General features: G+C 40.4%; 2 protein-coding genes across 2 annotated transcripts; one reads left to right on the forward strand and one right to left on the reverse strand.

Moving 5' to 3' along the window:
* Positions 1 to 149: 149 nt before the first annotated feature.
* cox17 (cytochrome c oxidase copper chaperone COX17) lies at positions 150 to 2,953 on the reverse strand. The gene is made up of 4 exons (XM_077579035.1): positions 2,805 to 2,953; positions 1,342 to 1,467; positions 1,158 to 1,271; positions 150 to 265 (listed from the first exon to the last, which is right to left on the reverse strand). The coding sequence occupies exons 2-3, from the start codon at positions 1,458 to 1,460 to the stop codon at positions 1,187 to 1,189; spliced, it is 204 nt and encodes a 67-aa protein (XP_077435161.1). The 5' UTR covers positions 1,461 to 1,467; positions 2,805 to 2,953; the 3' UTR covers positions 150 to 265; positions 1,158 to 1,186.
* Positions 2,954 to 5,377: 2,424 nt separating this feature from the next.
* Positions 5,378 to 13,346, forward strand: hcn5 (hyperpolarization activated cyclic nucleotide-gated potassium channel 5). Its single transcript, XM_077580772.1, has 10 exons — positions 5,378 to 6,279; positions 7,293 to 7,479; positions 8,880 to 8,984; positions 9,049 to 9,186; positions 9,509 to 9,670; positions 9,747 to 9,840; positions 10,408 to 10,535; positions 10,730 to 10,876; positions 10,954 to 11,191; positions 12,671 to 13,346. Exons 1-10 carry the CDS (start codon positions 6,062 to 6,064, stop codon positions 12,835 to 12,837), a joined length of 1,584 nt encoding a protein of 527 aa, XP_077436898.1. The 5' UTR covers positions 5,378 to 6,061; the 3' UTR covers positions 12,838 to 13,346.
* The last annotated feature ends 24 nt before the right edge of the window (positions 13,347 to 13,370 follow it).

A 13,370-nucleotide genomic window follows, 5' to 3' on the forward strand; every position in this document is an offset into this window, starting at 1 on the left:
GACCTGAAGTTATTTTTAAAAGCCTGAGTGCATACCAGGGACACCAGCCATTCAGGGAAGGGGGAAGAAATGGGCACCGAGGTTAGGAAGATGCCATGTCATAAATAATACACCTTCCATTCTTAACACACAAAAAAATGGAGCATGGAGATGATTGCATAGAACTTTTATTCAAATTCCAACTGCAGTGATCATCACACATACAAAAATAAATAAAAGTAGACATTTTGTTCCAAATCTTCCGGGGTTGTCGCTGTCCATTTTGCTGAGGGACGAACGGATAAAAAAAGTTAAAGAAGCGAAAAAAAGTGTGTGTGCATGTCATGATAAGTCGCTAGTGGGAACGTTTATGTAGTCAAGTTCGACAAGCTAAATTTAGCATTTCACGCGGCCACTTGACTCTGAACATATCACTGACACCATTTCGTGATGTTCTAAATATCCACGCTGTACACTGAGCACCTCCTATGTCAACTAAATACCCATTTCAATTTTAAGATTTGTGTTGCAAAACAAAAAACAGGTTTTTATTATGTCACGTTTTTCTGAAATATTCCTATCCCCTAAAGTTTGAAACTCTGAATCCCTGATATCAACTACTTTCATTGGGATTTCTCTGTTCACACCTGGGATTGATTGCTCTGGTCTGATTTGAACCTACTATAGTTTTGTCTGGTATGAATGACACAGAGGATCGATTGTTTCAGTCTGAATCATACATTTAGGGCATCACCTCTTGTCTGAATTACTTATCTCGTCTCTAATTTTAATAGATCTTTTAGGTCATTCAATCTGGTTTTAATCACACCCAAGATTGATTGATCTGGTCTGAATCACACAGGGCATTTACTCTGGTCTGGATCACTCAGATCACTTGCTCTAATTGGAATTGCTCTCTGAGGTCATTTGAGCCGGTTTGAACCCATCCTGGGATTGATTGCTCTGGTCTGAATCACACTTTAAATCATAAGGTCAAATTGGAATTAAATCACATCCCGGAACATTTACACTTGTATGAATCAAGACATTTACAGCGTTTACTCTGGTCCGAATCCCTCAGTTTCGTTGCGCTTTCATCAAAATCGCCATTTTGAAGCCCTTTATTCTTCAACAGATTTACAAACTGAGACACATAGTATTCACAAGACTTTACTTACCACACACACATACAGTCAGAATAAAACAGTTAAATCTTGAATCCCAGCTGCCTCATGCAGTCTTTGTGGGCCTCAATGAGTTCCGTGCAGTTCTCTTCACCCTTTTCAATGATGCTGAGAAGAAGATAAATACAATTAAAATTGATATTTTAACATTTAGTACTTTAATAATTAAAATAGTTACCATGCGTCTCTGACTTTTTTGGTTTCAGGACAAGCACAGCACGCCTTGAGTGGCTTCTTTTGCTCACCGCCCTGGGTGATAGCAGCTGGCTCCACTGCAGCGGCAGACACGGTCGACATCTTCAACCTGCAACAGAGCATCAAAGAAATTCTCTTGTGATCGCTTAATCTGGTCTGGATTTTTTGGTTTCATCCAAATCACCCTTTTAATGTAATTTGGTTTTATTTGACCCACACCTTCAAGTGATTGCTCTTGAATCACACAAGGTTCATTGTTCTAATCTGACTCTCTCCCTAATACCTATTTCTCTAGTTGGAATCACAAATGTGATATTTGCTTGGATCTGAGCCACACCTTGGATCGTTTGCTCTGGTCTGACTCTTGAAATACTTATTAGAAACACCTTTACTGCCATTTGATCTGGTTAAAAAATAATCACACTTGGGATCAATTGCTTTGGTCTGAATTGCAAATAGTATCTCCCTTTTCAGTCACTTCTTCTGTCTTGAGTCACACAAGTGGGATTGATTTCTCTGGTCTGAATAACCCCTTGTTGGAATCGTATTATGTTGCAGTTTAGTCTGGTTTAAATTGCACTCTGGATCAGTTGCTCTGGTTCGAATGGTACCTTGCTCCGTTTGCTCTGGTCTGAATCACTTAAGGCACACGACCTCATACGCTGTCACAGAATGTTCACTCGTTACACATAAGAGTCAATTTTCTTATTTATTTTAATCTGGCATTTCATCATCAGTATTCAAACTTGAAATTGTCTTAGTCAAAGTGAAAGCAAATGTGAAACTTGGCAGCGCATGAGTGAGTCACTACAGCAGCCGACACTCATTTCCTCATTTTATACACTAGACAGTCATCTTTGGTGAAAATAAATATTCATCGCTTTACAATTATACACATAATCAAGTCAAGCTTATTTATATAGCCCTTAATTACACAAGAGTCTCAAATGCATTGGACATAATACTAAAACTGTTACAAATCATGCGTTATTGATAACTGTGTGTATACAGACAGTTTACTGGTCAAATATTAATACAATGTCACGGAAGTACATTTATGATTGATTTGGAGGTACAGTAAATACTGTAATGATCAACAGGGACATTTACGTGACGAAAATGGAGGTGTGTCCGCACATCAGGAAAGCCTGTCAAAATTATCCCTTAAAATTGTCTATCACAATAAAATGCGCCGAGTCAAACCAAACACAATGACCAATATGTTATGCTGCGTTGCTTTTTAAGCGTATAAGCGTGTTCAATTTATTTTACCCTACATTACATAACGCACGTGAGGTGCTAACTCTTCAGCTAGCTCAGGCAGTGTCGTGACGTAATGTGCTGAAACTGCTCGCAAAGCGCTCCGGTTTTGTGTCAATGCTCATAAACGATGTCATGAAAGCGAAATGTGGACAAAAATGAACGATCGACACACATAAAACTCACTTTTGGGTCTTTGATGTAACTTGGCAGTGCACAGTATGGAGGATTGTGCTTCCCGCTGTCACCTTCACAGACTAGAACAAGAAGGAACCGGCGTGTTGTCACGTGACCCCATCGGCAAGCAGCAAAGGCTTTTGGGAAATGTAGTCTCTATGTAATTTACCATTAGGACTGAAAATGCGAGACAAAAGCAAATAAAAATACAATACAGTACATTCCAATAACTATTTAGTTATATTACAATTAAATAATATATATTAATTGATTATAAAATGCATAAAAAAAGAAAAAAGACAAATTCCACTAATTAAGTAATGAAACTAAAGAAAAATTCTGAGCAAAATACACTAAAACAAATCTCATCAACTAATTACAACAAATAAAGAAAACATAAATTTGATCCATTAAGTAATAGCAATCAAATAAATATATTTAATAATTGAATGTCAATAAAATTAATTAAATCTAATTGATGATTTCTTGATACATTTTTATTATAAAATTATTATGGAAAAAATTATTTTCTGTACGACAAAAAAATCGAACTATGAACTTAAAAAGAAGAAAAAAGCAGGACAATTTACGGGGAGTGAGCAAAAGACAAGTGTGGAAAGCAGACCTTAAATAACCCAACCGCGTTTAAAATTAAAATAACTCCCTTGAAGATGACAATGTAAGATGGATGACTGTGCTTTAGATGATTGCGTCTGTTTGTATCTGTGCCTTAAAATTGTTTGCTGCTGCTGGACGAAAAATATAGAACAGGGGGCAGACTCGGGAGTATTGAAATATGAAAAATGCATGTGTGTGTCTGCGCGTGTGTGTGTGTGTGTGTGTCTGCGCGTGTATGAATCCACGCTGTGCGTCAGCAGAAGAAAGTCCAGGCGTAAGCAGGCAGAACTTAAGCCCTGAGTCATTCTCCCCAGCAGCTGTGCCCTGTTTAAAAAAAAACAAGTAAGCAAAGTATATTATTCGCAAATATTCACCTTTTTTTTTTTTGCAACCCTCTACTGCAGACATTGCAAAGTCCTCATGTTGCCTTCCATGTTTTTTTTCAAAGGCTTTTACACAATCAGCAGCTGCTCTTGTGTCTCTCCAAGCCTGCTGATTAATGTTTACAGCCAACAAATTGCCTCCCGTGACGATAAAGCTTCACAAAATGAAGCCAAGCTTGGACTGAATGGGAAATTGCAACAAAAAGAGCATTTCCATAAATGTGGCTATATGAGTCCGACATCCATGGAGATTTGACACAACATCACATTCTCCTCTCACGATCGCTTGCTCTGGTTTGAAGAACTCACTTTCATATGTGAGAATAAGCTTTTTGGCCTGGTTTGAAGCATACCTTGGCTCTATTGCACTGGTCTGTCTCGCTCCTTTTTTTTCTTTTAATCATCCATTTAGGTCATTCAGTTTGGTTTGAAGAACACTTGGTATCGATTTATCTGGTCAGATATGAATCACACCTATGGATCGTTTGCTCTGTTCTCAATTACACCTAGGGTCAGTTACTCGGGCCTGAATTGATCGCTTTCATTGGAATCACGCTCCTGTGTGGTTTGAAGCACACCTTGGATTGTTTGCTCTGGTGTGATTGGCTCCATGGAGTCCACTTTGAAGTCAATTGATGTGATTTCACGCCTGGGATTGTTTGCTCTGCTCTGAATCACACTTGAATGTCTCTTGTTCTGGTTTGGATCACACCTTCAATCGATTGTTCTGGTCTGAATCACTTCTCAAATCACTTTCTCTGACTGAAATCCACTTCTTAAGGTCAGGTTTGAAGCACACCAAGGATCTATTGCTCTGTTCCGAATAGCACCAGGGCTTATCTGCGCTGGTCTGAATCATTTGGTCGCGCTGGAATCGTACATTAATGTCATTTGAAGCTCTTTATTTTTCACAAGCTGCGGTTAAAAGCACTGATGTAGCGTTTAAAAAAAAAATCTAGCAAAATGACTTTACTCCGCACATTAGCATTACCTTTTATGACTGACGTGACCTCACAGTTAATCCTCCCTCCTCTGCAGCTGCATTAAATCCATCCAAGCAAAAACAAACATTATGAAATAACTCAGTGAGTGTGTGCGCGCGCGCACGTGTGTGTCATGCTGTGTTGTTAATAAAGTGGTGAGAATCCACACAGAGCTTCTGCAGAGAGCTCAGGAAACAAAGACAGTATTTCATTACATGCCAGATAGAATACATGTAAGTGTAATGCCTTAGACTGAACTTGCTGGTCCACACATTAGGGTCACGCACACAACAGTAGCACACGTGCACACATTCATCAATCCTACATACATACAACATCTATTTAACAACCAACAAATATCAATCGAAAACATTCATCATCCATCCATCCGTGATCTGGTCATCTATCAACACACACGTGCACAACGGCCACTCAAAGTGGACTTTAGCCTCTTGGCATGATTCATGGAGAACGACAGTCACATTGTAAATAGTTGATGAGTGCAGAGAGAAAAAGAAGAGAAGAGGGGAGGTGCAGGAATAGAGAGAGAGAGAGAGAGAGAGAGAGAGATGAAAAAGAGGGAGGGATGAGACAGGCCGAGAGGGAGAAATAAGGGCGGGTATCATCCACGCTTGCCTCGCCTCCACACGGCTTCATTAAGGTTGAGCTCTTCAACGGAAAAGTAGCTTGGACGGAGCAAGAAATACAACAAGGAGAAATGATATAAGAAGAACAAGAAGATAAAAAATATATATTTATATATACATATATATATATATTTTTTTAAACACTTTTAGAAAAAAATCCCAAATTACCAAAGAGTGGAACAGAAAGAACTAGAACAAGAAGAATAAAAACATCAAGAAGAAGAAGAAGAGGAATAAGAAGAAATAAACAAACCCGGAGCAATAACTACAAGAATAACTACAAGACTAAGAAAGAAAAAAGGACACGAAGAAAATGAAGTAGAACAAGAGGAAGAGGAACTGGAAGAATCACTAGAAGATGAACTTCAAGGAGAGGAATAAGAAGAAAAATAGAAATACAGGAATTAAGAAACTAGAATAATTAAAAATAAATTGAAATACAATAACTAGAAGACAAATAACTCAAACATGAAGAACTAACTAGAAAAATAACAAGAACCTGAACAAGAATAAACAAATAGAAGAACTAGAAGAAGAGGAATCATAATTACTGGGGGAAAAAACTTGAAGATTAACCAGAACTACAAGGACAAGACTAGAAGAAACATTCGAAGAAGTTGAGCTGGGATGGTCCGATGAGGCGGGCACGTCATGCCACTGCGGCCATGCAGAGACTAAGGGCTCCGAGGACGGCGGGATGCGAACGGGCCGCCCGCGGGTGGCGGGCAATGTTGTTGCCTCAGCAAAACCGGCAATCTCTCTACATGTACGGAAGCGAGGTGGCTGTGGAGAAGGAGTGCATACGGCAGCTGGAGAGCGGAGTCTTCGTCATACATCCGTTCAGTATCATGAGGTACACACACACACACACACACACTGAATATTTAACAAACTTTTTTTTTTACTCTAATATATTTGCCTTAATGAGATATTTGCAAATGACTTTAATTGACTTGGTTGCTTTTTCAGTGCTGTAGCCTCTCTGTAAAAATGTTAACATCCAGCATACATACTAGCAATAGTGTACATCCATCAATCCATTATCTGACCGTTAATAACATACATTTAATGATGCATCCGACATATGTACATCCAACATACATACTGTACATCAAATTTTACATCCAACCATCTACAGTACCTACCCATCAGCCAGCATGTATACAGATATCCAACATAAATGTTGTGTAGTCACCATCCGTCCGTCCATCCATCCATCCATCTATCCATCACATCCACCCATCCATCCATCCGTCATCCATCCATCCATCCATCCGTCCATCCATCTATCCATCACATCCACCCATCCATCCATCCATCCATCCATCACATCCACCCATCCATCCATCCGTCATCCATCCATCCATCCGTCCATTTTCCATATATGTCAATATAGTTCTTGTTAATTGTAGGGTAAAACACATGTAAAAACAAGTAAACCACTTCTAAATTTGACACGTGAAAGGAATAAAACTCCAGCGACAAAGCACCTTAATTATTTACATTCTCAAGTGACATGCAAGTTTAAAAAGACGTAAACCACTCCTCATTTGGCGAAAGCAATAAAATGCTGCGATTCGCACTTGCAGCAAAATATGCTGAGCACGCAGACATTTTCAGCTATTAATAAAGCCGAGGTGTTAATAATAGCCGCGTGTGAGGGGGACATTCAGGAACACTGTGGGACACCAATTCCTGGAAGAAAAAGACGGATGAACATGATTCCCCTGCAGCCTCCTTTTTTACGCAAGTAAGGTGATCACACAGTTATTTGAGCCTTGTAATAGATACATACACAGTGTGAGCGTGCGTGTGTGTTTAACATGGCCTTCACTTCTCAGTTTGATGATGTTCCCCCTCCCACAGGAGCTATTACATCATGGGCATGATGGCCATCACCTTCCTCAACTTGATCGGCATCCCCATGGAGATTGCCTTCCTGGATGGCACCAGCGGGCTGGCCTGGGAAGGCTTTAACGTCTTTTCAGACACGCTCTTCCTAATCGACGTGGCGCTCAACTTCCGCATGGGCATCATCAGCGAGAACGGAGAGGTCAGGGGCCTGACCATTGATTATTTGATGACATTCACGTGGCAGTTTCTCTTCACTTACCTTGTATATAACAACTCAAAGTGGGGATTGTTTTTTTTTTTTTTTTTAAATCTATTTTTGTAATTTTGTTAAAACCATTAGTATGGCCTGACAGTAAAATCATCTGGGATTAAAAAAAAAAAAAATCAGCCCTCTCTGGCCCCATTTTGTACCTCTCATTTGACTTGTTAGAAAACCATCGTGCCTGAGAAAGAAACAACCAATCAAAGACCTTTCACTAATGTGCAACTCCCAATTCTCAAATGTCCATTCATAATGGAACGTGATTGTGAAAGTGTGTAGTCATGACAAATAGTCATGGCAAATAGTCACAGACAGCGCATATCTAGCATATCCAGAAAAAGAGTAGCCCCAACTATACTGAGCTAGCATTAGCCTTTAGCACTGTAAACAAGCTAACGTTAGCTACACCTCCCACTTTGGTAGTGTTGGGAAAAGAGTAGCCCCAGCTATAATGAGCTAGCATTAGCACTGTAAACAAGCTAACGTTAGCCACACCTTCCACATTGGTAGCATTACTTATTCGTATTGGAGTGTTACTATAACACTAAATGTTCAGTTTGATGTTTGATTTTTTTTTTTATGTGTCATAAAATTACCAAGAGATCTTCATTTTTATTATTTCCGATGGAGGGAAAAATAGTGGTTTTCCCTTAGGTTTTTCTTATAAATTCTATTGAATCTCATTCAAGCCTAATGAAACCAATTAGGCTGGGTTGGAGCCTTTGAGGTCGTGGATGTGCCTAATCACACGGCCTGTTGAGAAGGTCGTAAAATGACGGCTAAAATTCAATTTGGGTGAGTCGTAAGTAAGTGGTGAAAAACGTGTTGATTTGTGCGTGTGTAGCATGTGTGCATGATATGGAGTGCAGATGGGTCTGTGGTGATTGGCCGGCTGGATGTCACAAAAGGTGAACAGACGAAAACCCGGCTTAGCGACTCTCACGTCAGCAGGATATGCTGCATGATCTCTGTCGTCAGGCTTGTTAATCTGTGTTATGTAGTCAGGTGACAGATGAGAAGGCCTGGACAAACATCAGGATTACAGATGCTCCATAGCAGTGATTCTCAACTGGTGGGTCAGGACCCAAATGTGGGTGGCGGACATCTAGTAAAAAGTACAGGAGGTGGTTTTTGGTGTGTGTGTGTGTGTGTGTTTTTTAATAACCCTTAGGAATGTTCAAATTAAGATGCTCTGACTAACTCTTCTATGTCAGTAGTGCTGCTGCAAACACTGACGTGAAAGAAAGTTCATTGACGTACAGTGTCACTTTAAAAGTAAACTGTACAGATAGTAACCTTCAAACACTCTCTCGTTCTCTGTCTGGCGTCCCCCCCAGGAAGCAATCCTGGACATTAAGCAGATCCGAGTATGCTACTTGAGGACCTGGTTCATCCCTGACGTCATCGCTGCCTTCCCCATTGGATACATCTTGCTCTTTGCGGTAATGAGAAGCAGCATTAGAATATTAAACACATCAGATGGTAATAGTGTGTGAATGTCTTTAGGATTTACATTACCACAGTGATGACAACCCCTCCAAGACCACCAAGATGATGAGGATCCTCATGTTTGTGCGCATCCTCAGCCTCATACGACTGGCGCGGGTGTCCAGGCTGGTCCGCTTCTTCAATGAGGTGGAGAAAGTAAGTGGACTTTGTAACTCTTTACACCTGAGATTTCCACGAACATTTAAGTTCTTGGTACTAGATACTTTTAGGGGCCTCAAAAGGTTTCTTGATCACTTAAAAGTACAACCCATAGCCACGTCCTATTTGGCCCCAACGATGGTATTTACAATGGTATTTACATTATAGTTCTTGGAACAAAAAGGTTACATTTTCAAAGCACTACCCCCGCAACGGTCTTATTTTGGTCCAACAATGGTTCCTTCCTGCATTTCAAACTTGCAATGGTCCTCCAAAAGTTTCTAGTTCTAGGTTAAAAAGTTCCTGACCTGTTCCTTAGGTATCAAACGCAAACTTAGAGGTGGTGCGCCTGTTCTTCCGCATCCTGTCCCTCTTCATGATGATCTTCCTGCTGTGCCACTGGAATGGTTGCATCCAGTACTTTGTGCCCATGCTGGAGGAGTTCCCCACAGACTGTTGGGTCCGCAAGGAGAACTTGATGGTACGCTCCATGTTTGGCTCATACAGAGCATCCGACGTTTTTGTTATATATTAGGATTTCAAATGGTTTGTTCCAGAATGCCACAGTCATCGTGAAGTACTCTTGGGGGGTCTTCCGAGCTCTCTCGCAGATGATCGCGCTGTCATATGGATCCATGGATGCTCCGACAAGTGCGTACATGTATTGCTTGGGAACCTCACAGTAATCTACATTGCAAATTAAAAAAAATTCCATGGTCCAAACACACAGTGGTCCTCCAAAATTCCAACATACTACCTCTTTAGTAGTGTCTTCTTATGGTTCTGATAAATTACCCAATTACGACTGTAAATTTAGATAGTAGTTTCTGCAATCCAACTAGACAAAGGCCCTCCATAAGTGCCAAGAACCTTACATTCATGGTACTATAGTTGCTGGAACCAGAATGTTCCATTGATATTTGTCCCCAAATGTCCTTGAACCACTCAAAAGTACTACCCTCTGAGAAGGGTCTTCTTTTGATCCCAGCAAATTATGCTGAACTAAATTAAGAACCCAAAGATTTCTGGATCTCTAGGCTACTTGTATTTCCTGGAATTTAAAGGTTCTGCTGTAGGACCCCCTATCTCCAAAGCTCTCTGGACCTCCTAAAAGTACTACACACCCTGAGCAGCTTCTTCTTTTGACCCCAGTGAATTGCCCCAGAACTGAATTTAGTCTGTAGTTGTGTGTCTGTAATGCAGTTGGTGTTGTTGTAGATTACGTGGAGATGTGGATCGTGATGGTAAGCATGGTGTCCGGGTGCCTGATGTACACGGTGCTGGTGGCCAACGCCACAGCCATGATTGCAAACACTGACCCTGCCGCCAAGGAGTACAAAAGCAAGGTACACAGCGCTATTCATTTTCAATTACAATTGAAACAAGATGATTGAGGTAGAAACAGACAAACACACAAAAAGAAAAGAAACACAATCATCTATAGAACCAAATATGCATACAGAAACAGAAACAAGTCGCGGTAGCAGTACTTGTAGAGTGTTGTCTGTTCTCCGAAATGAAAGTGGATCTGTTTACACAGATGAGCCGCTTGGAGCACTACATGACCTTCATGAAACTCCCACCAGAGCTGCAGTTGCGCATCACCAACTACTACCAGGCACGCTACGGAGGTAAATGGTTTGATGAGAAGGAGGTCATGCACACCGTGTCATCTGCCTTGAAGGAGGTAACCACGCCAACTGAAAAACCATCCCTGAACGCAGAATGCCTGATCAATTTCCCATTGGACATTTTTTGCGCTAGCAAATCCTGACAGTGATGTGCAGCCGCCTGCTGAGGAAAATGCCGTTGTTCCGGGACAAAGATGAGAATGTGATCAATAGCATGGTGCAGAGACTGGATTATGAGGTGTACCAGGAGGGCGACGTCATCATCCATGAGAACGCGCCAGGAGACCGCATGTTTTTCATCGATCATGGCCAGGTGCTGGAGGAGAACCACGACTTCCACAGGGAGCTCTGTGACGGAGACTTCTTTGGAGGTACACTTGGTTTTTACACTAGGGATTACAAAACTGTGATGTGTGAACACTTAAGGGGTACAGAAACAGATACTGAAGTACGGGTGCGGGTGCAGATACAGATGAAGTTACAAATACAGGTATAGAAACAGATGCACATACACATGCAAACATAGAAACAGGCAGCAACAGAAACTGGGCCAGGTACAGGACCTGAAATAAATACAGAGCCTGTACACAGTTACAGCAACTGATAAGAGATAGAGTAATGGATATAGAGATAGAGACAGAAACAGAAGCATGTACAGACACGTTTATGGGGGGCCATCATCAAAATGGTTATAGAAATACACAAAAACAGATACAGATACAGCTAAAGGAACAGACACATGAACAGAAATGCGGACAGATTCAGGGACAAGAACAGAAACATCCTCCTTGCTTTAGCCCAGATGATTATCCAGATTGCTAGATTATATTTCTTCTGCAGTTGTTATTTGAGACGAAGGGTGAATTTGTGTCATGTCGTGTGAAACATTTTCAAATCTCCTCGTCATCATCTGTCTCTCTTCAAATTGTTTCCAGCAAAACTCCTTAATAATCCTCAAACGCAACAGTGATTTAAGAAAGTGAACAGCAGGTTTTCATGGATTATCTTCCCCACCGGGATGCTGTTCCTGGTACGTGGTTGTTGCTATACGTGAAAGATGGTCGCTCTTTCAGGAGGCAAAATAAAACTGTATATTCAATTAGTACCGTTCGGGAATGCAGTGCCCCCTGCTGGCTAGGGACATTAGCATTTGTGATGCTGTCGTTTATGCTCAAAACACTCACAAAACTGTATAATGGTACTGATTACAGTAGTGTATATCACCTTCACATGAAACTGATGCAGACATGGAAAAAGGTACAGGTACAGAAAAAGATACTAATACAAACACAGATAGAGAAACGTGAACAGATATAGTGTTGAATAGATACATAAAAATATACAGACTCAGGTAAAGATAAAATTCTGGGTGCAGACACAGAAACATGTACAAGTCTAGAAACAGATATAGAAACAGGTACAGATAAATAAAAACATAGGAATGAATGACAGGAACAGGAACAAGAAGAGCATACAGGTACAGAAACAGATAGAGGTACAATCCTGATTAAATGATGTTGTTCCTATTCACGTTTTCATAACGTAAATACAGATAATCTGTGGCAAAAACACTACTACTGTACTCTGGAAATGGAATTCATCACATGCAAAGGGCTATGATGTGAGCATCTTTTAAAAACAAAAGTAAACACTGCATCTTCTCCGGTTAGGGGGATTTATTTAATGCTCAACCTATAATTCCTTTTCCAAGTTTAGCAGGCTTTCCGCATTAAGGGAATCTTTTTTTCTATTTCTCTAACTTGGGATTAATTGTCAGTTCTGTTTGCCCATCACTGCTTTCTCATTAACTGTGACTCTGCCTCGCGCGCGTGTGTGTGTGTTTTCACCAGAGGCGTGCGTGCTGTCCAGAGGCAAACATCTGGCCACGGTGAAGGCGCTGACCGACTGCCAGTGTTTCAGTCTGTCCTGGGACGACTTTCAGGAGGTGCTGCAGGCCTACCCGGACGTGCGCAAGGATTTGGACAAGATGGAGGAGCTGGATGTGAGATTTGCATGAAGAAACAGCAGGAACAGATCATATTGAATACTCTATTTTACACCAGGGGTGGGCAAACTTTTATCCTCAAGGGCCACCTTTTTTATTTTTTAAATAGGCAGAAGGGACAGCTCAATTCATAGATGAGGTTCAAAACAAAACATGTAGTCTACAATAATTCATTTTATATATCAAATTGTATAAATATATATCTATTTTTATCATTTGTTGTATATATACACAGAAATAGCCATTCTCACTTTATTTAATGATGTGTTATCAATTAACCAATTATTTAATAAAATAAATATTTAAAGTACCATTTAAGTAAAAGATTTCATCTGGTTGATAAATTGAAAGTTAGAATGTAAAGTCAAGTCAAAAATACAGTATATGTCGATTTATGAGTGTGTTTTTGAGATGCCGAATTAAAGAATGGAGTGGGTCGTACTTTGCTCACCCCTGTTTTAGATGCATCCCTCATTTTATTCATCACAGCAATATCAATAAAGACCATCAAATACTCTCTGTTCCCTTGTGACTGTTGCCGTCTA

Source organism: Vanacampus margaritifer, chromosome 11 (genome assembly GCF_051991255.1).
Source record: "Vanacampus margaritifer isolate UIUO_Vmar chromosome 11, RoL_Vmar_1.0, whole genome shotgun sequence".
Taxonomy (NCBI): Eukaryota; Metazoa; Chordata; class Actinopteri; order Syngnathiformes; family Syngnathidae; genus Vanacampus; species Vanacampus margaritifer.

Excerpts from the sequence above, each read along its gene's own strand:
- cox17 (XM_077579035.1), bottom strand. The coding sequence starts at position 1,460 with ATGTCGACCGTGTCTGCCGCTGCAGTGGAGCCAGCTGCTATCACCCAG. Across the intron at positions 1,272-1,341 it reads AAAAAAGTCAGAGACGCATG|CATCATTGAAAAGGGTGAAG; the intron begins GTAACTATTTTA and ends TCTTCTTCTCAG.
- hcn5 (XM_077580772.1), top strand. The coding sequence starts at position 6,062 with ATGAGGCGGGCACGTCATGCCACTGCGGCCATGCAGAGACTAAGGGCT. Across the intron at positions 9,187-9,508 it reads TCTTCAATGAGGTGGAGAAA|GTATCAAACGCAAACTTAGA; the intron begins GTAAGTGGACTT and ends CCTGTTCCTTAG. Across the intron at positions 11,192-12,670 it reads TGACGGAGACTTCTTTGGAG|AGGCGTGCGTGCTGTCCAGA; the intron begins GTACACTTGGTT and ends TGTTTTCACCAG.